The 24101-nt window shown below is 44.5% G+C and overlaps 1 protein-coding gene across 1 annotated transcript in view; it reads left to right on the forward strand.

Annotated features, from left to right (window-relative positions):
- Positions 1–24101, forward strand: part of PLXNA4 (plexin A4) — a 526156-nt gene that overhangs the window by 1602 nt on the left and 500453 nt on the right. The window contains exon 2 of the mRNA XM_033192852.1: positions 1651–1766. Coding sequence (XP_033048743.1) covers positions 1709–1766 — 58 coding nt within the window. The 5' untranslated portion in view covers positions 1651–1708. The remainder of the gene's footprint in view (positions 1–1650; positions 1767–24101) is intronic.

Below are 24101 nucleotides of genomic sequence, written 5' to 3' on the forward strand. Positions count from 1 at the left end.
TGTGACTGTGTGTGTATGTTAGTGTATGTGTGAGTGTATATGTGTGTATATGATAGCATGTGGGTGTTTGTGTTTGTGAATGTATATGTATGTGTGTGACTGTGTGTATGTTAGTGTATGTGTGAGTGTATATGTGTATATATGATAGCATGTGGGTGTTTGTGAGTGTATGACAGCGTGTCTTTGTGAATGTATATGTATGTGTGTGCCTGTATGTGTGTGTATGCCAGTGTATGTGTGAGTGTATATGTGTGTACATGATAGCATGTGGGTGTTTGTGAGTGTATGACAGCATGTGTTTGTGAATGTATATGTATGTGTGTGACTGTATGTATGTGTGTATGTTAGTGTATGTGTGAGTGTATATGTGTGTATATGATAGCATGTGGGTGTTTGTGAGTGTATGACAGCGTGTGTTTGTGAATGTATACGTATGTGTGTGACTGTGTGTGTATGTTGGTGTATGTGTGAGTGTATATGATAGCATGTGGGTGTTTGTGAGTGTATGACAGCGTGTGTTTGTGAATGTATATGTGTGTGTGACTGTGTGTGTGTATGTTGTGTATGTGTGAGTGCATGTGTGTGTATATGATAGCATGTGGGTGTTTGTGAGTGTGTGACAATGTGTGTTTGTGAATGTATATGTGTGTGTGTGACTGCGTGTGTGTGTATGTTGGTGTATGTGTGAGTGTAGATGTGTGTATATGATAGCATGTGGGTGTGAGTGTATGACAGCGTGTGTTTGTGGATGTATATGTATGTGACTGCGTGTGTGTATGTTGGTGTACGTGTGAGTGTATGTATGTGTATATGATAGCATGTGTTTGTGAGTGTATAACAGTGTGTGTTCATATGTGTGGCTGTGTGTCTGTGAGACTGTAGAACCAGCATGTGGCTTGGGAATTGGGTCCTAGGTCCAGCCTAGTTTCATGCATTCAACAACTCTACATCTCAATTTCCTCTTTCGTATGATGAACCCACCGGTAGAGCTCAGACTGAGTGGTCTAAACAACAGGCATTGATTTCCCAAAGTTCTGGGGGCTAGGAAGGCCAGGAGCAAGGTATCAGTAGGACTGGTTCCTGGTAAGGGCCCTCTTGCTGGCTAGCAGACGGCCACCTTCTCACTGTGTCCTCACAGGGCAGAGAGAGCACTCTGGTCTCTCTTCCTCTTCTCATAAGGACACTAATTCCATCACTGGGACCCTGCTCTCATGACCGTATCTAAACCTGAACACCTCCCAAAGGCCCCATCTCCAAATATCATCACATTGGAGATTAGGGCTTCAACACAGGAAATTTAGGGAGCCAGAAACATTCAGTCCATAACAGGGAGGGAATACAAAAGAGACTTCCCATGAGCCCAGGTGTTCTGAGTGGAACAGACTGAGAGTGGAGGAGGAGCTTGGTGAGTCCAGTCCTTCAGCTGTATCCTTGGATGACTCATCCCCAGAGAGTCCATAGCTCTTCCAGGGAAGAAAACATCAAGGGGCTGACAGAGGGGAGATTAGCCTGTTCTATGAAGCTTGTCACCTTAATGGCCTGATGAAAGGAGGTGACAGAGATAGATCAGAATAATACCGTTGATCACTTAATGGATTGCCACTATCATTAACAGCCTTAATTAGTCCATAATATACTGTACCTCCACAGCAAGTGCCACTGTTAGAAATGGAAATCAGGCCAGCCGCTGGGGCGGCAAGCAACAGGAATGCAAATGTCCACCACCCCTCAGATCCACACAAAGCCTTCTGACCTTGGAATTCAAGGTACTGGCTCAAGCACAAAATTCACCCTGGGTTTCTAATCAAGCCTGTCTTTGGCTCCTCTCTCTTTACAGTCCTGTTCTCTTCCTCACTGCTCTGACCAATCATTGTAGCTCTTACTGCTTTCACTTCCCTTGATGGTAATGCCACCTTACGTGTGCACATCACTTTGCACTCTTCCCAACTTGTGTCTGTGAGACTGTGGAACCGGCAGCAGCTTGGGAATTGGGTCCTAGTTCCAGCCTAGTTTCATGCATTCAACAACTCTACATCTCAATTTCCTTACTCATAGGATGAGCCCCTACCAGTGGGCCATAGCAGCCCCAGCTGCCCAAAATGCGCTCCTAGTATTCTTATGGAAACTGTGTATTAGTCCATTTTCAAACTGCTATAAAGAAATAACCAAGACTGGATAATTTATAATGAAAAGAGGTTTAATTGACTCACAGTTCCACATGGCTTGGGAGGCCTCAAGAAACTTACAATCATGGCAGAAAGGGAAGCTGGCACCTTCTTCACAAGGCAGCAGGAGAGAGAGTGCACGTGAAGGAGGAGCTGTCAAACACTTGTAAAACCATCAAATCTCATGAGAACTCACTATCATGAGAACAGCACGAGGGAAACTGCCCCCATGATCCAATCACCTCCCACCAGTCTACTCCCTCGATACGTGGGGATTATGAGGATTACAATTCAGGATGAGATTTGGGTGGGGACACAGAGCCAAACCATATCAGACTGGGACCATGAAATGAGGGCAAAGGAAGCAGCTGCATGAGACTTGGCATCTGGTTACAGTGTAGGTTCTTAATGGGCATCCTTAGTAACAGATGGCTCGCCCCTGTGGCCCATGCTCAGCTCTGCAAACTAAGCTGACACACCTGAGAAGGCATCCCAGTACTTCCTGACCCAGAGGCACTGGGTGTGGTCCTAACCTGAGGGGAAACATCTGTTGGTCTCTCCAGTACCCTCAGGCTCTCAGCTGGGCCCATCTCTCTTGACCTGTACCTGAGCTGGGCACACAGGGTTGGCAGTTGGTTTGGGAAGTATAAGCGAGAGAGGGAGGTGGACCTTGAGATTTTTGTCAGATGAGGAGACTTAGAACCAAACCTCCCCGTGGTTCAGTCTGCCACTGGGAGCCAGAAAGGGTGTCTTCTTGTCAAAGGTCCTAATAAAGCACTTTCTCTGCCTCTCAGATATTGATTCATCATCTTTAAATTTTGGACAGGGCATGCACATCATATACTCTTTCCAACCACAGATTGGCTGCCGTTATTTCCTTCATCATCTTCCTCTTTAAATATATCATGAAGGAATTACAGTGGCTGGGACCATCTATTTCCCTGGAACCAATGCTGAAAGGGGGCTGGGATAACGAATGTCCTATTAGAGTAAAGTAATGTTCTCCCCTGAACTGAAATGTGCCTTTCTGGTCACCCAGCCCCTTTGATGATGAAGAGGCAGGAAGCAGTGGAGTGCTGTCTGTGGAGTGAGAAGGAGGACGCTAGGGAGAACCTCCAGGCAGAAGAGCCATGGGGTAGCCAGGAACACAGGCCATGACCAAGTTTATGGTTTGCTTTGGTGCCAGAGATTCTTGAGCAAGATGAAGGGCATATTTCTTGGTTGTGATAGTGATAGTGAATGTTTCTCGAGTGCTAACCATTTATCAAGTGTTAAGCCAAGATTTCAAGATAAGCCTAAGCACCTTGCAACCATCCCATGAGGTGGGCGTTGCTACTGTCTCCATTGTACCATGAGGGGAGGTTAAGTCACCTGCCAGGGAGACAAAATCATAGATGTGGGGTTTGAACTAAGCTTTGCTGGACTCCAGAGCCCTTTGCTCACTCACTCCTCTAGGCCACTGCCTTTCAAACACTTTTGGCTGCAACCCACCATAAGAAATATGTTTTACCTGTGACCCACTGTCCACACACGCATTTGAAATTAAACATTTTCACAAAATAATACTAATTTTTACTAGTGTGTGATATATTCTGACTTTTGAAAATTTCCATTCTTTTTTTTCTAAGAGACAGGATCTCCTTTTACTTAGGCTGGAGTGTAGTGGTGCAATCTTAGATCACTGCAGCCTCAAACTCCTGGGCTCAAGCAGTCCTCCTGCCTCAGCCTCCCCAGTAGCAGGAATTACAAGCATGGGCCATAACACCTGGGTAATTAAAAAAATTTTTTTTTGTAGAGATGGGATCTTGCTGTGTTGCTGAGACTGGTCTTGAACTCCCGTCGTCAAACAATCTTCACCTTGGCCTCTCAAAATCCTGGGATTACAGGTGTGCTCCACCTCGCCAGGCCCTCATTCTTTTTAAAAAAGGCTTGTTGGATTCACCACATTGATTTCACAACTTACTGGTGGATTGTGAACCCTCAGTTTGGAAACCCTTCCCCTTGGTGCCTGCGAAAGTCGTTTTAACCACAAAGAGCAGTTCTAATATGGCCTCTGAGACTGGGCTGGAATTTCTAGGAGGAGAGAATTTCCCCAGCTTGATTATGCAGCATTTGGGTCTGGGGCAGACTCCAGAGGCTGCTTCGTGTGGAGTGGGGGCTGGGGGCAGGTGAGCCAGCACATCTGGCAGCTGGAATTAAGACACGCTTTGCTGTGTTTCATGTGTGTTAGGGCACTTGTGGGGGCTCTGAACTTGCATGTGAAGATTCCTGCCCTTGAGGAGTTTATGATCTTTCTCAAAGAGCATCTCTGTGTGAAACAGCAGAAAAACAATACCAGACAGAAGGAATCCTGCAGGAAACTGAAGGAACATGGAGGAGCTTCATCATTACCTGTTCACACGCAAGCCTTCCCCCAAACAGAGCCACAGTCTTATATGAGCTGCCCTTCTACTTAAAACATCTTTCTTCTCCCTCCTCCTCCTCCTCCTCCTGCAGGACTAAAAAGATTCAATGGCAGACCATTGAAAGTCTCCCTCCCACCCTGTCCCCAGTCACCTAATACTCTTCTCTGGAGGTCACCAGCCCTTTTAGTTGATTGTGTATCCTTCAAGAAATAGTCTAGCACATATAAGCATGTGTAAATTAATTTTTTAACACAAATTGTATCATTTCATACTCACTGTTTTGCATCTAGCACTTTCTATCTAGCACATTTTGTATCTAGCACTTAATTTGTCTTGGAGACGCGGTGGCTCAAGCCTGTAATCCCAGCACTTTGGGAGGCCGAGACGGGCGGATCACGAGGTCAGGAGATCGAGACCACCCTGGCTAATACGGTGAAACCCCGTCTCTACTAAAAATACAAAAACTAGCCGGGCGAGGTGGCGGGCGCCTGTAGTCCCAGCTACTTGGGAGGCTGAGGCAGGAGAATGGCGGAACCCAGGAGGCGGAGCTTGCAGTGAGCTGAGATCTGGCCACTGCACTCCAGTCCGGGCGACAGAGCGAGACCCGCCTCAAAAAAAAAAAAAATTGTCTTGGAGAGCACTGCATAGAATACAGAGTTCCATGTTGGTTTTTTTGAACTTTCTAAAATTCTGTTTGGGTAAACCGTAGTTTCTTTAACCAGCCACTTATGGATGAAACATTGAGATTATCTGTAATCTTTTGCTGTTATAAAAACTGAAGCAGACTTTTTTGAAGATGGCCGAATAGGAACAGCTCCAGTCTCCAACTCCCAGCGCGAGTAACACAGAAGACCGGTGATTTCTGCATTTTCAACTGAGGTACTGGGGTCATCTCTCTAGGGAGTGCCGGACAATCGGTGCTGGTCAGCTGCTGCAGCCTGACCAGCGTGAGCTGAAGCAGGGCGAGGCATCGCCTCACCTGGAAGCGCAAGGGGGAAGGAAATCCGTTTTCCTAGCCAGGGGAACTGAGACACATAACACCTGGAAAATCGCGTAACTCCCACCCCAATACTGCGCTTTAAGGAAACAGGCACACCAGGAGAATATATCCCACACCTGGCCGGGAGGGTCCCACGCCCACGAGCCTCCTCACTGCTAACACAGCCGTCTGCGGGGATCTATCCGCAAGGCAGCAGCGAGGCTGGGGGAGGGGCGCCCGCCATTGCTGAGGCTTAAGTAGGTAAACAAAGCCGCTGGGAAGCTCGAACTGGGTGGAGCTCACAGCAGCTCAAGGAAACCTGCCTGTCTCTGTAGACTCCACCTCTGGGGACAGCCCACAGCTGAGGTCCATAGGGAAAGCAGCGGGGGCTGTGCAGGGGGAACGACTCTGTCTGACAGCTTTGGGGAGAGCCGTGGATCTCCCAACGCGGAGGTTGAGATCCGAGAACGGACAGACTGCCTGCTCAGGTGGGTCCCTGACCCCTGAGTAGCCTAGCTGGGAGACATCCCCCACTAGGGGCAGTCTGACACCCCACACCTCACAGGGTGGAGTCATCCCTGAGAGGAAACTTCCAAAGGAAGAATCAGACAGGTACACTCACTGCTCAGCAATATTCTATCTTTGGCAACCTCTGCTGCTGATACCCAGGCAAACAGGGTCTGGAGTGGACCTCAAGCAATCTCCAACAGACCAACAGACAGTCCTTCTGACTGTCAGAGGGAAAACTATCAAACAGGAAGGACACCTATACCAAAACCCCTTCAGTACGTCACCATCATCAAAGACCAGAGAGAGATAAAACCACAAAGATGGGGAAAAAGCAGGGCAGAAAAGCTGGAAATTCAAAAAATAAGAGCGCATCTCCCCCTGCAAAGGAGCGCAGCCCATCGCCAGCAACGGATCAAAGCTGTCAGAGAATGACTTTGACGAGATGAGAGAAGAAGGCTTCAGTCCATCAAACTTCTCAGAGCTAAAGGAGGAATTACGTACCCAGCGCAAAGAAACTAAAAATCTTGAAAAAAAGTGGAAGAATTGACAGCTAGACTAATTAATGCAGAGAAGATCATAAACGAAATGACAGAGATGAAAACCATGACACGAGAAATACGTGACAAATGCACAAGCTTCAGTAACCGACTCGATCAACTGGAAGAAAGAGTATCAGCGATTGAGGATCAAATGAATGAAATGAAGCGAGAAGAGAAAACCAAAAGAAAAAAGAAGAAAAAAAAATGACAAAGCCTGCAAGAAGTATGGGATTATGTAAAAAGACCAAATCTACGTCTGATTGGGGTGCCTGAAAGTGAGGGGAAAATGGAACCAAGTTGGAAAACACTCTTCAGGATATCATCCAGGAGAACTTCCCCACCTAGTAGGGCAGGCCAACATTCAAATTCAGGAAATACAGAGAACGCCACAAATACTCCTCCAGAAGAGCAACTCCAAGACACATAATTGCCAGATTCACCAAAGTTGAAATGAAGGAAAAAATCTTAAGGGCAGCCAGAGAGAAAGGTCGGGTTACCCACAAAGGGAAGCCCATCAGACTAACAGCAGATCTCTCTACAAGCCAGAAGAGAGTGGGGGCCAATATTCAACGTTCTTAAAGAAAAGAATTTTCAACCCAGAATTTCATATCCAGCCAAACTAAGTTTCATCAGTGAAGGAGAAATAAAATCCTTTACAGATAAGCAAATGCTTAGAGATTTTGTCACCACCAGGCCTGCCTTACAGAGACCCTGAAGGAAGCCCTAAACATGGAAAGGAACAACCGGTACCAGCCATTGCAAAAACATGCCAAAATGTAAAGACCATCGAGGCTAGGAAGAAACTGCATCAACTAATGAGCAAAATAACCAGTTAATATCATAATGACAGGATCAAGTTCACACATAACAATATTAACCTTAATGTAAATGGACTAAATGCTCCAATTAAAAGACACAGACTGGCAAACTGGATAAAGAGTCAAGACCCATCAGTCTGCTGTATTCAGGAGACCCATCTCACATGCAGAGACATACATAGGCTCAAAATAAAGGGATGGAGAAAGATCTACCAAGCAAATGGAGAACAAAAAAAAGCAGGGGTTGCAATCCTAGTCTCTGATAAAACAGACTTTAAACCATCAAAGATCAAAAGAGACAAAGAAGGCCATTACATAATGGTAAAGGGATCAATTCAACAGGAAGAGCTAACTCTCCTAAATATATATGCACCCAATACAGGAGCACCCAGATTCATAAAGCAAGTCCTTAGAGACCTACAAAGAGACTTAGACTCCCATACAATAATAATGGAGATTTCAACACTCCACTGTCAACATTAGACAGATCAACGAGACAGAAAGTTAACAAGGATATCCAGGAATTGAACTCATCTCTGCACCAAGCGGACCTAATAGACATCTATAGAACTCTCCACCCCAAATCAACAGAATATACATTCTTCTCAGCACCACATCGCACTTATTCCAAAATTGACCACATAATTGGAAGTAAAGCACTCCTCAGCAAATGTACAAGAACAGAAATTATAACAAACTGTCTCTCAGACCACAGTGCAATCAAACTAGAACTCAGGACTAAGAAACTCAATCAAAACCGCTCAACTACATGGAAACTGAATAACCTGCTCCTGAATGACTACTGGGTACATACACGATGAAAGCAGAAATAAAGATGTTCTTTGAAACCAATGAGAACAAAGATACAACATACCAGAATCTCTGGACACATTTAAAGCAGTGTGTAGAGGGAAATTTATAGCACTAAATGCCCACAAGAGAAAGCAGGAAAGATCTAAAATTGACACTTTAACATCACAATTAAAAGAACTAGAGAGGCAAGAGCAAACACATTCAAAAGCTAGCAGAAGGCAAGAAATAACTAAGATCAGAGCAGAACTGAAGGAGATAGAGTCACAAAAAACCCTCCAAAAAATCAAAATCCAGGAGTTGGTTTTTTGAAAAGATCAACAAAATTGACAGACCGCTAGCAAGACTAATAAAGAAGAAAGAGAGAGGAATCAAATAGACGCAATAAAAATGATAAAGGGATATCACCACCGACCCCACAGAAATACAAACAACCATCAGAGAATACTATAAATGCCTCTACGCAAATCGACTAGAAAATCTAGAAGAAATGGATAATTTCCTGGACACTTACACTCTCCCAAGACTGAACCAGGAAGAAGTTGAATCCCTGAATAGACCAATAACAGGCTCTGAAATTGAGGCAACAATTAATAGCCTACCCACGAAAAAAAGTCCAGGACCAGATGGATTCACAGCTGAATTCTACCAGAGGTACAAGGAGGAGCTGGTACCATTCCTTCTGAAACTATTCCAATCAATAGAAAAAGAGGGAATCCTCCCTAACTCATTTTATGAGGCCAACATCATCCTGATACCAAAGCCTGGCAGAGACACAACAAAAAAAGAGAATTTAGACCAATATCCCTGATGAACATCGATGCAAAAATCTCAAAAATACTGGCAAACCGGATTCAGCAGCACATCAAAAAGCTTATCCACCATGATCAAGTGGGCTTCATCCCTGGGATGCAAGGCTGGTTCAACATTCGCAAATCAATAAACGTAATCCAGCATATAAACAGAACCAAAGACAAGAACCACATGATTATCTCAATAGATGCAGAAAAGGCTTTTGACAAAATTCAACAGCCCTTATGCTAAAAACGCTCAATAATTCGGTATTGATGGAACGTACCTCAAAATATAAGAGCTATTTACGACAAACCCACAGCTAATATCATACTGAATGGGCAAAAACTGGAAAAATTCCCTTTGAAAACTGGCACAAGACAGGGATGCCCTCTCTCACCACTCCTATTCAACATAGTGTTGGAAGTTCTGGCTAGGGCAATCAGGCAAGAGAAAGAAATCAAGGGTATCCAGTTAGGAAAAGAAGAAGTCAAATTGTCCCTGTTTGCAGATGACATGATTGTATATTTAGAAAACCCCCATCGTCTCAGCCCAAAATCTCCTTAAGCTGATAAGCAACTTCAGCAAAGTCTCAGGATACAAAATTAATGTGCAAAAATCACAAGCATTCTTATACACCAGTAACAGACAAGCAGAGAGCCAAGTCAGGAGAACTTCCATTCACAATTGCTTCAAAGAGAATAAAATACCTAGGAATCCAGCTTACAAGGGATGTAAAGGACCTCTTCAAGGAGAACTACAAACCACTGCTCAGTGAAATCAAAGAGGACACAAACAAATGGAAGAACATACCATGCTCATGGATAGGAAGAATCAATATCGTGAAAATGGCCATACTGCCCAAGGTTATTTATAGATTCAATGCCATCCCCATCAAGCTACCAATGAGTTTCTTCACAGAATTGGAAAAAACTGCTTTAAAGTTCATATGGAACCAAAAAGAGCCCGCATTGCCAAGACAATCCTAGGTCAAAGGACAAAGCTGGAGGCGTCACGCTACCTGACTTCAAACTATACTACAAGGCTACAGTAACCAAAACAGCATGGTACTGGTACCACAACAGAGAAATAGACCAGTGGAACAGAACAGAGTCCTCAGAAATAATACCACACATCTACAGCCATCTGATCTTTGACAAACCTGACAAAAACAAGAAATGGGGAAAGGATTCCCTATTTAATAAATGGTGCTGGGAAAATTGGCTAGCCACAAGTAGAAAGCTGAAACTGGATCCTTTCCTTACCCCTTATACGAAAATTAATTCAAGATGGATTAGAGACTTAAATGTTAGACCTAATACCATAAAACCCTAGAAGAAAATCTAGGTAGTACCATTCAGGACATAGGCATGGGCAAGGACTTCATGTCTAAAACACCAAAAGCAACGGCAGCAAAAGCCAAAATTGACAAATGGGATCTCATTAAACTAAAGAGCTTTGCACAGCAAAAGAAACTACCATCAGAGTGAACAGGCAACCTACAGAATGGGAGAAATTTTTGCACCTACTCATCTGACAAGGGCTAATATCCAGAATCTACAAAGAACTCAAACAAATATACAAGAAAAAACAAACAACCCCATCAAAAAGTGGGGAAAGGATATGAACAGACATTTCTCAAAAGAAGACATCCATACAGCCAACAGACACATGAAAAAATGCTCATCATCACTCGCCATCAGAGAAATGCAAATCAAAACCACAATGAGATACCATCTCACACCAGTTAGAATGGCAATCATTAAGAAGTCAGGAAACAATAGATGTTGGAGAGGATGTGGAGAAATAGGAACACTTTTACACTGTTGGTGGGATTGTAAACTAGTTCAACCATTATGGAAAACAGTATGGCGATTCCTCAAGGATCTAGAACTAGATGTACCATATGACCCAGCCATCCCACTACTGGTATATACCCAAAGGATTATAAATTACTCTACTACAAAGACACATGCACACGTATGTTTATTGCGGCACTATCACAATAGCAAAGACTTGGAATCAACCCAAATGTCCATCTGTGACAGACTGGATTAAGAAAATGTGGCACATATACACCATGGAATACTATGTAGCCATCAAAAAGGATGAGTTTGCGTCCTTTGTAGGGACATGGATGCAGCTGGAAACCATCATTCTTAGCAAACTATCACAAGAAGAGAAAACCAAACACCGCATGTTCTCACTCATAGGTGGGAACTGAACAATGAGATCACTTGGACTCGGGAAGGGAACATCAAACACTGGGGCCTATCATGGGGAGGGGGGAGGAGGGAGGGATTGCACTGGGGAGTTATACATGATATAAACGTTATGCACATGTACCCTAGAACTTAAAGTATAATAAAAAGAAAAAAAGAAAAAAAAAAAAAAAAAAACTGAAGCAGTGAGCAACCTCCTTGCACTCTGGGATGGCCTAGACGTGGTGAGGTGGGCCCAGGAAGGCATTTGCCTGTATCCCTGCTCTGTGCCCTCCCGTGCCCCCCATCCCTCACCCTCAACTTCAAGTCTGTCTGCCTCTTCCCTAGTTTCTGTCTGCTACCTCCAGGACCCTGTGCATGCTGTTCCTTCTCCTTGGAATATCCCTTCTCCCTGGCTGACTCCTAACTCACCTTCTGGGGTCAGCTTGAGAAATCCTTTCTTAGGGGCAACTCTGTTCATCCCAGCATTCTGTAGACTTGTGATCAATCACTTAATACTATACAGGGTGACCCTAAGGTTTGTATGCTGTTGGGAATTTTAATATGTTTATTTCTATAATACAAACAATCTGCAAGAAGGAAAAGAGAGGAAATTTAATCATAATTTACTATATTTAATTACCGAAATGTTGGCTTTCGACATATCCAGCATCATTTTAGATATATTTGGATAGAACCATTCCGTATAGTGAAGGGTTTATTACCTAGAAAATTAAAGAAAGAAATTAGAACAAATGAATCATTAAAAATTTCATTGAAATCTTGAGTAAATTCATTCTCTGTCACACTTTGCAATTTGCTTATATATTATATAGAAGTGAATTTATTAAAAACTCAAACTGCACAAGAATTACATGGATATCCTAATTTATTTATTTATTTATTTATTTTTTACCATATTTCATCTAAAACACACACACTTTTCCCCACATTTAACATTTCTGAAAGGGGGATGTGTCTCACTGTTAAATGCTATTTTATGATGCTGTGGGTTGGACAAGAGCGTTGACTGCTGTGATCATTGTCTGAGCATGCACAGACTTGGTCATGGGTGCTTATGTTGTCATCCCTCCAATGGATTTAGGTGCATGATTGACATTGCATATCTGGGGTGTAGTTTATATTTAAAATACCTTTTAAAAAACAATATTACTCTAATTTGGTACCAAAACAAAAAGTTTATATAGAAAGAAAACAGAACAGCAGGGTGTCAATTTGATGCTAGCAAGCAAAGCAAATTTTTTATCATTTGAAAGTAAAAGATCACTATTCTCTTGCAAAGTAACAACAAAATGCTTTACAAGACTAGTAGCCTGAATTGTGTCCCCCTTAAATTCACATGTTGAAGCTCTAACCCCCAATGTGACTGTATTTCAAAATAAGGCCTTTGCGGAGGTAATTAAGGTTAAATAAGGTCATATGGATAGACCCCTCATCCAACATGACTGGTGTCCTTACAAGAAGAAGAGATACCAGGGATGTGTGAGCACAGAGGAAAGGCCATGTGAGGATGCAGCAGGAAGGTGACCATTTGCAAGTCAAGGAGAAGGCCTCAGGAGAAACCAAAGCTGCCTGCACCTTGATCTTGAACTTCGTTCTCCAGAATTGTGAGAAAATGAAAAGCTCTGTTGTTTAAGCTACCCAGGCTGTGGTATTTTGTTATGTCAGCCTAAGCAGATTAACATAAGGACAAAGAAAGAAAGAGTTCACAAGGAGATGAAGCTATGTTACAGTTACATTAGTTTGCAAGAATTGTGTATCACAGGCAAGCATGGAAGCATCAACATCCATTTGCATGATGAATGTCAAGAACTTGGAAGAAAGTCTTGGAAGCAATAGCGGAGCACACTTTTAGGAAATATGACCTCATCCATCATCCATCCAGGGTGCCATTTTCAAGTCTGAGTTGGAAAGTGATTCAGAAGACTTCGACACTGACTAAGAAGTTTTAGGGATAGTGTAATTAATTTATTTTGCTTTTATTCCCCTTTTTGCCTGTATAAGAGCAAGGCAAACTAAATGATTCTAAAAGAGTTTTTCAATGAATCTAAAAGTTGTAAGTGACCAGAAGTAATTGTGTTTAATTGGCAGTGCCCCCCGCCCTTTTTTTTTCTTCAGCAGACATAAGGCAATGGTGTGTCACAAAGTCAATAGTGTCCTGGATTTGATGAAACTTGGTGTAAACATGGTGTATTGGTCAGCTTGGGCTGCCATAACAAAATATTGCAGATTGGGTAACTGAAAAACATTGATTTTTCTCATACTCTTGGAAACCGTAAGTTCACGATCGAGGAGCCAGCATATGTGGTTTCTGGTGACGGCTCTCTTTCTCGCTTGCAGATGGCTGCCTTTTCTCTGTGTGCTCTCTTAACCCCTTTTCTTTGTACATGCAGAGATAGCAAGCTCTGGTCTTTCTTCCTTTTCTTATAAGGACACCAGTCACATGACCTCATTTAATCTTATTACCTCCCCAAAGGCCCTATCTCCAAATACAGTCACATTGGGCTTAGGGCCTCAACAAATTAATTTTAGGGGGATGCGATGCATTCTGTAACCTATGGTTATTTAGTGTAAGTTTTTCCTACCAACTGAAAAATCCGTGAAAGCCACAACTTCTTTGATTGTCGGTTCTATGCTGATCACGTCTTCTCTGGTCACTGTGTACCTCAGCACCCAGCACATGGTCTGGCACGCAGTAGATACTCCATGAACATCTGTTGGCTCACTGCAATCTCTTCCTGATCCTCTGCAAGAACAGAGCACCATTTCTGCTTTGGGAAGTAATAACAGAGATCTTTCATATATGCTTCAGACGCTGGTGTCAAGGTCAAATCCTGTCTTGGTTGTAATTACTTATCATAAGTGATAGTGCAATGCTAGAATGTTGGAGCTCTGCAGTCCTTAGAAATCTAGCCGAATCCCCTCAACTCACAGATGAGGAACTTGGGCAGTGTTCTTACCCCAAGCCAGTTAGAGAAAGGGCTGGGGCTGGAGCTTGGGTCTCCTCTGTGGTGCCCTTTCTACCCATGACTCTGATCAGTGGTCTGGAAAGTTACAAGTGTCACATGGAACTGGGTGCCGTGGCTTTTAAGACTTTTACAATTTGAGTATAGAAGCCAGGAAATTTATCATTGGAAAAATTGCATGCATTTTTTTCCTAGCTATAGATGAAAACTTTAACATTATTTTGGAGAAGATTAATCCTTTGTTCTGCAAGACCCCTTGAATGGCCCCTTTGGTTCCACCCATGCTGGAGAACTGGGTGGGGGTTGGCAGGGGCAGTGTTGACTCAACGCAGAGGTAAAGCCTGGAAAGATAAATGTTCTTTTTAGGAACATTTTACTACTGGTGATTGTGGGGGCGCATGGTTCTTGGCAGGGCTTCAGGGAATGAGGGACAAGCTGAGTGGCAAATATTATATTTTACTTTGCCTGAATTCTTGCTTTTTCTTATACACACAATGATGTCAGTGTATTCATGGTCATGATGGTGAGAGATCGGGGAGGTTGGGAGATGCTTTCAGGAAAATAGAAACAGAGAGAGGACACAAGAGCATGAGGTTTGATCTTCCCTTTGCACTGGAAGTGGAAACTGAGGCACAGGCTACCCTGCTATAGAAAATTAGCACAAAGGTCTAAGGACTGGAAGAATTGTCACTGTCCCTTTTAAATGAGAAGCCCTGGATCTGGGCACCCGGGATGTGGAGGAGATGGATCAGCACTGAATCTCAGGCAGAGAAGCTATTCTGGGTCCACTGACCTGGGTTATAAGGTCTGGGGGCCCCAGGCTCGGCACCATGAAGGGTGTTTTCAGTCCATCCTTGGATGGTGAACTTTGATATGACCCGGATGCTGCAGAGTTGCTGCTCTGGGACGTCAACCCCTAGAGCACCATGTGAGGGGTGCCCACTAGAACTGGGAAGTGCTCGACACTTGGGTGTAATTCCTGAGGACCTTAGAGATTTCTGGAGACTTGAAAAGATAAGATGTCTTGTGATTAAGCAGACTGGGGCTCAGAGTCATTGCTCTTTGTACGTTGAATGTCAGTGAGCATTTGTCCCCACAGGCTAAGACATTCTGGTTAGACACACACAGAGCATCTCTTGCTCCCTCTAAGCTCAAAATGCTTCCTTACCATTATTATTATTATTTTTTATTTCATGTGATCAAGGTAAAAAGGGTAAAAGAGAATGAAGATGTGATAGCCCAGAAACCATGGGTACAAATGGTCAGCATTTTTTTTTCTTTTTTCTGTTTTTTGAGATAGAGTCTTGCTCTGTCACCCAGGCTGGAGTGCAGTGGTGCAATCTTGGCTCACTGCAATCTCTACCACCTGGGTTCAAGTGATTTTCCTGCCTTAGCATCCAGAGTAGCTGGGATTACAGGCACGGACCACCACCCCGTTAATTTTTGTATTTTCAGTAGACATGGGATTTCACCATGTTGGCCAGGCTGGTCTCGAACTCCTGACCTTAAGTGATCTGCCTGCCTCAGCCTCCCAGAATGCTGGGATTACAGGTGTCAGCCACCATGCCTGACCCTGGCATTTTCTTGTATAGGAGTTTTACCAAGATTGTCTCAGTCTTCCAACCATCCTAGGCCTAGACCTGCTATGATGTGTGTTGATCTGCTCATGACCTCATGGGGTAAGCAGTGATGGGGACAGGGCTGTGCCTGGCATGACAGCTGCCCGTGATAGAGGGACAGATATGGGGAAACCAAACCACAGTCTCTCTTGCACACACAGCTGTGTAGGGAGGAGGCTGTGCACTGGGAGGGGAGGCTCCGTCATGGCAGACCCTGGGGGTGGATGAGAGCCCAGGCTTCAGCCTGGGCCCTGGTCAAAAGCTGTCAGGAAGCACTGCTATGAAAGACAGTGGAGCCCAGCTGACTGGGGGGCTGTGGGCAGACTCTAGTACTGTTGGAGGCCAGCAAACTCCTGCTTAGTATCTATTTTTGGATTTAGGAGTTGGAACCAAGGTAGAAAACTTTATAGTGGGGAGAAAGAAACTGAGCCACCGTAGAAGCTTCCTGTCTCAGGATGAGTTCAGGATCTGGGCAGGGAGTGGAGGATGGAAGTCTCTGTAGTCAGCCCATCGGAGATGGGGAGGCAAAGGTGTGAGAGATGAGGCAAAGCCTCCCACCTGCGGTTTTGGGATGTCTTGTCCTCATTTTCAGTTATTTGCTTGTTGATGGATTTTCTGCTGGAGTAACTACATCACAGGTGGGGAAACTGAGGCATAGGACGAGCCAATGCTAAAGCTGCCAAGGGTTTCTCATAGACTTGGAAGACAAGCATGGCTTCTGTCAGTCTTCCAGAATTTTCTTAGGCAGGAGCTGGGACGAGGGGCAGCTGAAAGCAAGTCTGGGGGCATCTTTGCTAATATTTTATTCCCAGTTAAAGAGTACTTCAAGTGTCTGAGAACGTCGTGTGGCCTTCCTCTTGTGCAGGTTGTGGAAAATTGCATTCTCCTGTGCTCAAGGCAACTAAGGAGAGCCTGGTATGTGCAGGACCCTGCTCTGGTATCTTTGTCAATTCCCCTGTGACAGCTGCAGATTCAGAGACCACACTTCAATTATGGACCCAGCAGGTGAAGGGGTGCTTGGACAGGGCCATCACGTATCGAGGAGGTAATTCATCCTTTTCATAGCCACGGAAAGGGGAAGGTGTGAATACAAATTGTGGTCCTGGTCTGAGAGTGGGATGGGGGATGAGGAACGGGAGAGGTGATAGACAGAGAAAGAGAAGGGTGAGGGAGCTGAGAGCCAATGGAATGATCAAAAGGCTCTTTGGGAATGGACTTGTAGAACCAGCTATCTCTGCATTCCCTCTCGCTCATCCTTGTCATTCCAAGCATTTCTACAAAGCACTGTTTAGGCATCAAACAATACCAAGAAGACTTGAGGCAATAGCTTCCTGGGAGGGAGCTCGTGCATGTTGGGGAAGGTGGATAGAGCAGAATTCTTCTTGAGTCCCTCCCCACCTCCTGCATCCTTTGCATGCAGCTAGCTGTGGTCTCTGCAGCCTCATTCAAATAGCAAAGGTGAGGGCTGGCTTGGGTTTGCCCAAGGGAGACGAGAATGATTCAGTGCCTGAGGCCAGTGGCATTTTGGGAAGAGAATGAAGCTCAGAGAACTGCTAGGCTGGGAAGTTCTTTCTCTGCTCAAACAAGGCCACCTTATTGCAGTGCAGTGGGGGAAGCATGTGGGGTGGCATCATATGAAATCTGACCTTCTATGGCTTTACATGAATCTGGAAGGGCAACAGCAGAGCAGGGTTTTGGCAGGTGACTGGCTGCTACTGCCTGGGCCTTGTATGGCTGGGCTTTGAAGCCCACTTGCTTCAGGGCATTTGAGCATTTGTATAGCAACCACGGGATGGAGCCGAGAGTGTGGGACAACAGCCAATCTATCACTCCTGGGGGATATTCCTTGATGAGGTCTCTGGAGCTCACAGATTCTTGGAAAACCATACTCTAGAAGCCCCATACCTGGAACATCAGACTATAGGGGATCTCCCAACCCATGTGGCTGGAAGTCCGGGATGCTGGTGCCTCAGCTTCCCTGCTTGACTTGGGGTAGCCCCTTCTCTCCTCTGCCCCCTGCCTGGTTTCTTGTGGTCCCTAATTCCTAGGCTCCTGCACTCTCAGAAGCCTCTTGGCTAAGGAGCTTTACTGGCATTTGGCTATGAAACCTTCAGTTTGCTTGGAGTTTTGTGCAGAGCTGAGCCAACCTGGGTGTTAGATGGGAGGCTTTGAACTGAAAGTTTCTTGCGCTCATTTTCCATCCTTATTGCAAGATGGTGGATGCTTTCCTCACACCTCCGTCTGCACATTGGAGTCTTTTGAAGGGGATGCCCACTCCTGAAGCTCTCTACCCTCTGAGTTCTGTTGAGAGGGCTTCTCCTAACAGATCCCTGGAGCCTCCTCCTCCATCCCCCAGCCTCCTGGAAGAGTTGCATCCTATCTTGGCTGCCTGCAGATAAATACTTGCCATTAATTTACCTATTTCAAGTTCAATAACCTGGCCCTTGGAAAATTCCTGTGTTGTTAAGTATTAAACATGGAATTTTCTGATGCTGTTGCGTGATTTTGCATCTTCTGGGGTTAGTTGGGGATTTGAGTCCAGCCTGATAGAGGCATGGGGCAAGGTGCAGGGCCGTGGGGTCATAAACAGCTCGTCCTAGGGAGCTGAGGAATTGTCACGGTATTTCTTACTCTTCAGTCCTCCAGGAAACCTCTTAGCAATGTCAGCTCACATTGTTTTTTCCTTCTAATTGCTGGGAACTTTGTGTGTTCTAGCTCTTGGTTATTTTGAATCTAATACTGTATTTTGTCTTAGAATGTTTCATCCTGTGGGTGTATCATCCAGCCAATTTACAAGCTCCTGGGGACAGGCGCTATATCCCTAAATCCAAGTATACAGTTCAAAAAAATCTATTCAAGTTCTTACTCTGTGCCAGGTGCTGTGCTGGCATTGAGAGTGCAAAACTAAGTATGCTATGACCTTTGACCCCAAGGAGGAAGCAATGGACACATGACTTCAGCAGAGCACAGTGACTGTATTAGGGTTCTCTAGAGGGATAGAACTAATAGGATAGGTATATATATAAAGGGAAGTTCATTAAGTATTAACTCACACCATCACAAGGTCCCACAATAGGCTGTCTGCAAGCTGGGGAGCAAGGAGAGCGAGTCCAAGTCCCCAAACTGAAGAGTTTGGAGTCCAGTGTTCGAGGGCAGGAAGCATCCAGCACAGGAGAAAGATATAGGCTGGGAGGCTAGGCCAGTCTCGTCTTTTCATGTTTTTCTGCCGGCTTTATATTCTAGCTGCACTGGCAGCTGATTAGATGGTGCCCACCCAGATTAAGGGTGGACCTGCCTTTCCCAGCCCACTGACTCAAATGTTAATCTCCTTTGGCCACACCCTCACAGACAGACCCAGAATCAATATTTTGCATCCTTCAAAGCTGAGACTCAGTATTAACCATCACAGAGGCCATCATGACAAGGCATGCATGCACATCCACACGTCCCAGACTACATGAGAGGTGGTGACCAGAGGGGGATCTCAGAGAGGCTCCTTGAGAAGGTGAGACCTGAGTGAGGCCTGCAAGAGTGAATAGAATTAGGTGGAAAAGGGAGAGGGCAATATTCAGAGACAGCAGCATGTACAAAGGCCCAGGGGCACTTGTTCAGTAATCTAGAGGAAGGTCTATGTTTCTGGAGTATTGAATTTAAGGCAAAGAATGGGATAGGATGGTGTGGATAAGTATAGCTTTCTGTATGTGTGTGTGTGTAGTGTGTGTGTGTGTTGGCACAGTGCTGCTGTGTGTGTGTGTGTGTGTGTGTTTTGTGCCAGACCCCTACTTACTTCAGTAGGGATGGAACCATGTTAGAGAGGCCAAAGAATAGACCTGGAGCCAGTGAATGAGACATAGGGTTTGTTGTGGCCTTACATACGCATAGACTAGTGGCAGTGGGCTGGACAGGAGAACTGCTGTTTGTAAAAAGCATGCAGTTTATATAGCATTTTCACTTAGCACCCTCCAGCCAGGAACCTCCACCTAGCAACCTCCGTTTAACCCTAAATAAAGGACCTTGATGCCCTGTGTGCCCTGCATTCTAAGGAATGGGCCAAGGGTTTAGATGACCCTCATAGATAAGGAATGAGGCTCCAGGCTGGCCACTCCTGGATTTCTTAGCTTGGAACTCCAAAACCAGCACTCTTCTTAGACCACAGGGCCAGTCTCAGGGTATGCTTAAGTTATTGCTGTCAGATGCATCTGTCATGCACTGTGTGTTTATTACTGTCAGGTGCAACTGCCACGCACTGTGTTTTTGTGTGTGTGTGTGTGGTACAGTGCAGTGCATGCGCGCACGCGCGTGTGTGTGTGTGTGTGATGTGCTGGAATTGCTGTATGTGCTTAGTGGGAGAGCCCAACCTGATTCCTTGGGTGACAAGGGAGAAGATTCTGATGGGAGGAGATGAATCACAGGTTTGCATTTCCGAAAACTCAGTCTGGAGAAAGATGGACAGGCCTTGGGGACATGGAACGAAGCTACTTCAGTGGTCCACCAAAAAGATGATGAGGGTCAGAGTTAGGGAAACAGCTGGGGGAAAACGTGAAAAATACTTCGGAGATAAAATGGTCTGGACCAGATCCTTACCTTTAACTATTCAGTGCCTGAATATATCCTTGATGACACAGTAGACTGAGACAGGAACAATCCGCACAAGAATGAGAACCTTGGTGGGGCGCGGTGGCTCATGCCTGTAATCCCACCACTTTGGAAGGTCGAGGAAGGTGGATCACAAGGTCAGGAAATTGAGACCATCCTCGCCAATATGGTGAAACCCTGTCTTTACTAAAAATACAAAAATTAGCCTGGTGTGGTGATGGGTGCCTGTAATCCCAGCTACTCAGGAGGCTGAGGCAGGGGAATCGCTTGAACCTGGGAAGTGGAGGTTGCACTGAGCCGAGATCGCACCACTGGACTCTAGCCTGGTGACAGAGTGAGACCCCGTCTCAAAAAAAAAAAAAAAAAAAAAGAGAGAGAGAGAGAGAACTTCAAGCCCCACTGTTTTCTCAATCACCTGGAGCAAATTGTGTTTGTCCTCCTCTGTCTCAGGCAATTTTAGATCTTTGTTGTCTGCAGCCCACTCAGAACACTGGCTTCATTGATTTAATTTCTCTCTCCCCATCTCTTCACCCACCTCCCCCTATATACTGACTGCCCTTGACCCAGGAATATTTTGAGTTGAAGGGAGTGTGGAAAGCCTGATTAGGATGGAGGATGCCTTGGATAAGAACAGACACAGATTTTCCCTCCTTGTGATGTTCCCAGGGTTGAAGCTGGAGTTCTGTCTGCCCACCTTCCACTCCATGTCAGCCTAGAGACTCAACTCTGTGTCCTGAGAACACAGAGATTAGAAGAGCTAATCTCTGGCACCAAATGCTGTAAAAGGACCACAGTGGGTCCCAGATAGTTTCCACTGGTCTTCAGCAAAATGGGGAAAATGTGGAGGCTCTCATATTTTTCATAAGTCTAAATTTACTCCGTTTTAAGTTTCTGCTTTTATCCTGAGATTATCTTCTTCCCATCTTGTGGTGTTAACAAGTCATTTAAAAAATGAAATGATAGGGATAACGGGATTTATTTTTAATGTGCTTATTTGGCAAAATATAAACTTGGCAATTTTGTGTTTATCTACCCTCCCCCAAATTATTTTGAAATTTTCTTGGCAGGTGAAATCTCAGAGCCTGGGAGCTGTTGCGATAGATGCTACATTTCTATCCTGGGAGGTAGATAATGAGTAAGAGCCTAACTCTGGAACCAGGCACATCTAAGCTCACACTCAGCTCCAGCATTTGCTCACTGTGTGATGACTTCTGGGCTTCAGGTTCCTGATCTGTAAAGTGGGAATAATATAGTAGCTACTTTATAGGGTTGTGAGGATCAAATGAGTTAATGTGTATCCTCTATTATTACTTCTAAAGAGTTCTATTACATGTATCATTTTCTTGTCTACCATGAGCTCTAATTTCAGAAATTCTACCCAAGAATTCTACCCAAGACTGCTCTTCCTTCACTATTTTTTTTTTTTTTTTTTGAGATGGAGTCTAGTTCTGTTGCTTAGGCTGGAGTGCAGTGGTGTAATCTCGGCTTGCTGCAATCTCTGCCTCCCGGGTTCAAGTAATTCTCCTGCCTCAGCCTCCTGAGTAGCTGTGATTCCAGGTGTGTGCCACCATGCCTGGCTAATTTTTGTATTTTTAGTGGAGATGGGGTTTCACCATGTTGGCCAGGCTGATCTTGAACTCCTGACCTCAGGTTATCCACCTGCCTTGGCCTCCCAAAGTGCTGGGATTACAGGCATGAGCTACCATGCCTGATCTTCCTCCACTAATTAATCCAATCTCTCTCATATTTCTTCAGCATTTAGAGTTTTGATGAAAGGTATAAGTAGAAAAGAAAGGAATTGAAAGGAGAGTGCTTAAAGTTGGAACATCTGACTATGTCCCTTAGTGTAAGATCAGCTCTACTTTCAAGCATGTAGCTTCTTGGCTTGGACACGTAGCATAGATTTAATCATCCCAGAAATAATGAGGAGAGGTGGGTGAGGAGCAGACGAGACCATGGGGTTTGGGGAGGGTCTATGGAGTTGAGTGTCAGGGTGAAGATATTTTAGTGAAAGGCTCATTCAGGGACATAGCTACCCTGGGATCTCAGGGTAAAAGATCAGATAAGAGCATTTGGAAAAGCTTCCAGTCTGGGGTACCATCTAGAGCAGACACTCACTAGACAATGTGCTCATTCCTCCCTCTAGAGCTTGGCTTAGCTAAATGGTCTACTGGAAATGCCATATCTCCCCACTCCCCATCCAAAAAATACCCTTCCTACAAGATTATTCAGTTCAGGTGATTCATTAAACACTTGTTAAGTATATTATCTTCTAGGAACCAGCTACTGGGCCCAGTTTTCAGGACTCAATAGGACTAAGGCACCTTAAGAGTAAGGGCTGTGCCTCTTAAACTGTATGTGTCTCATGGATACACAAAGTAATGAGATAAATTGATCAGTTTTTCAAAGCATCAATTTGAGTTGAAGATTGAAGAAAGAAAGTAAAGGAAAGCAATTTAAATGCCAAGTAATTTAAACTAATATTCTTATTTTAAAACAAACAGATCCATTATGGAACAGGGGCAAAATTTGCATGTATTTAAAAAATAAAATGTAAGATTTCAAAGAAATTTTACGCAAGTGGTTGAGTCTTTTGGATTACATCCCAGACACTTGGGAATACACACGTTAATTATCTGCCACTATGGGTGCTCTGGTTTAAAAGTCTGAAAATTCTTTCTGTGTGTCATGGGAAGAAGTTGAAGGGTTTTAGTTAGGGAAGAGTCACAATAAAGGTTGCAGTTTAACAATGTCACTCTTGAGGAATACCAGGTAAACTTACAGATCAAACACTTAATTTATTTCTACTCCCTCCAAAAACTCCGCTGACATGACCATGAAGAGTCAAATAAAAAAGCAAAAAACAAACAAACAAACAAACAAAAAACCCAAAATGGACAAACAATGTTTACAAAATTGAGGAAGCTGGAAAAACAACGGGCACATGACAAATGACTTAGCAGTGCAGAGAAAGTTAAAACTCTGCTGGGGAAAAACCAAGAATCAAAGTGATTTGCAGAAAGAACCAGAAGTCAGAAGCAATAGAGTCTGAAGTTTTCTGTTATAGACTGTGTGCTATGGACATTGAATTGTGTTTTCCCCAAACTCATATGTTGAAGCCCAATCCCCAGTGTGACTGTAGTTGTAGATAGGGCCTTTAGGAGACAAGTAAGGCTAAATGAGGTCATAAGGGTGTGGTCCTAATCTGATAGGAGTAGTATCCTTATAAGAACAGACACCAGGCTGGTTGTGGTGGCTCATGCCTGTAATCCCAGCACTTTGGAAGGCCGAGGTGGGCGGATCACAAGGTCAGGAGATTGAGACCATCCTGGCTAAAACAGTGAAATCCCATCTCTACTAAAAATATGAAAAAATTAGCTGGGCATGGTGGTGGGCGCCTGTAGTCCCAGCTACTCAGGAGGCTGAGGCAGGAGAATGGTGTGAACTTGGGAGGTGGAGCTTGCAGTGAGCCGAGATTGCACCATTGCACTCCAGTCTGGGCAACAGAGTGAGACTCCATCTTAAAAAAAAAAAAAAGAGAGAGAGAGAGACACCAGAGAACACTGTCTCTCCATGCATGCACAGAAGGAACACCATGTGAGGACATAGTGAGAAGGCGGCCATCTGCAAGACAGGAAGAGAGCCCTTACTGAAAATCGAATTGGCCAGAACACTGATCT

This window comes from Trachypithecus francoisi, unplaced genomic scaffold, assembly GCF_009764315.1.
Source record: "Trachypithecus francoisi isolate TF-2019V2 unplaced genomic scaffold, Tfra_2.0 Lachesis_group4, whole genome shotgun sequence".
In the NCBI taxonomy this organism is placed as follows: domain Eukaryota; kingdom Metazoa; phylum Chordata; class Mammalia; order Primates; family Cercopithecidae; genus Trachypithecus; species Trachypithecus francoisi.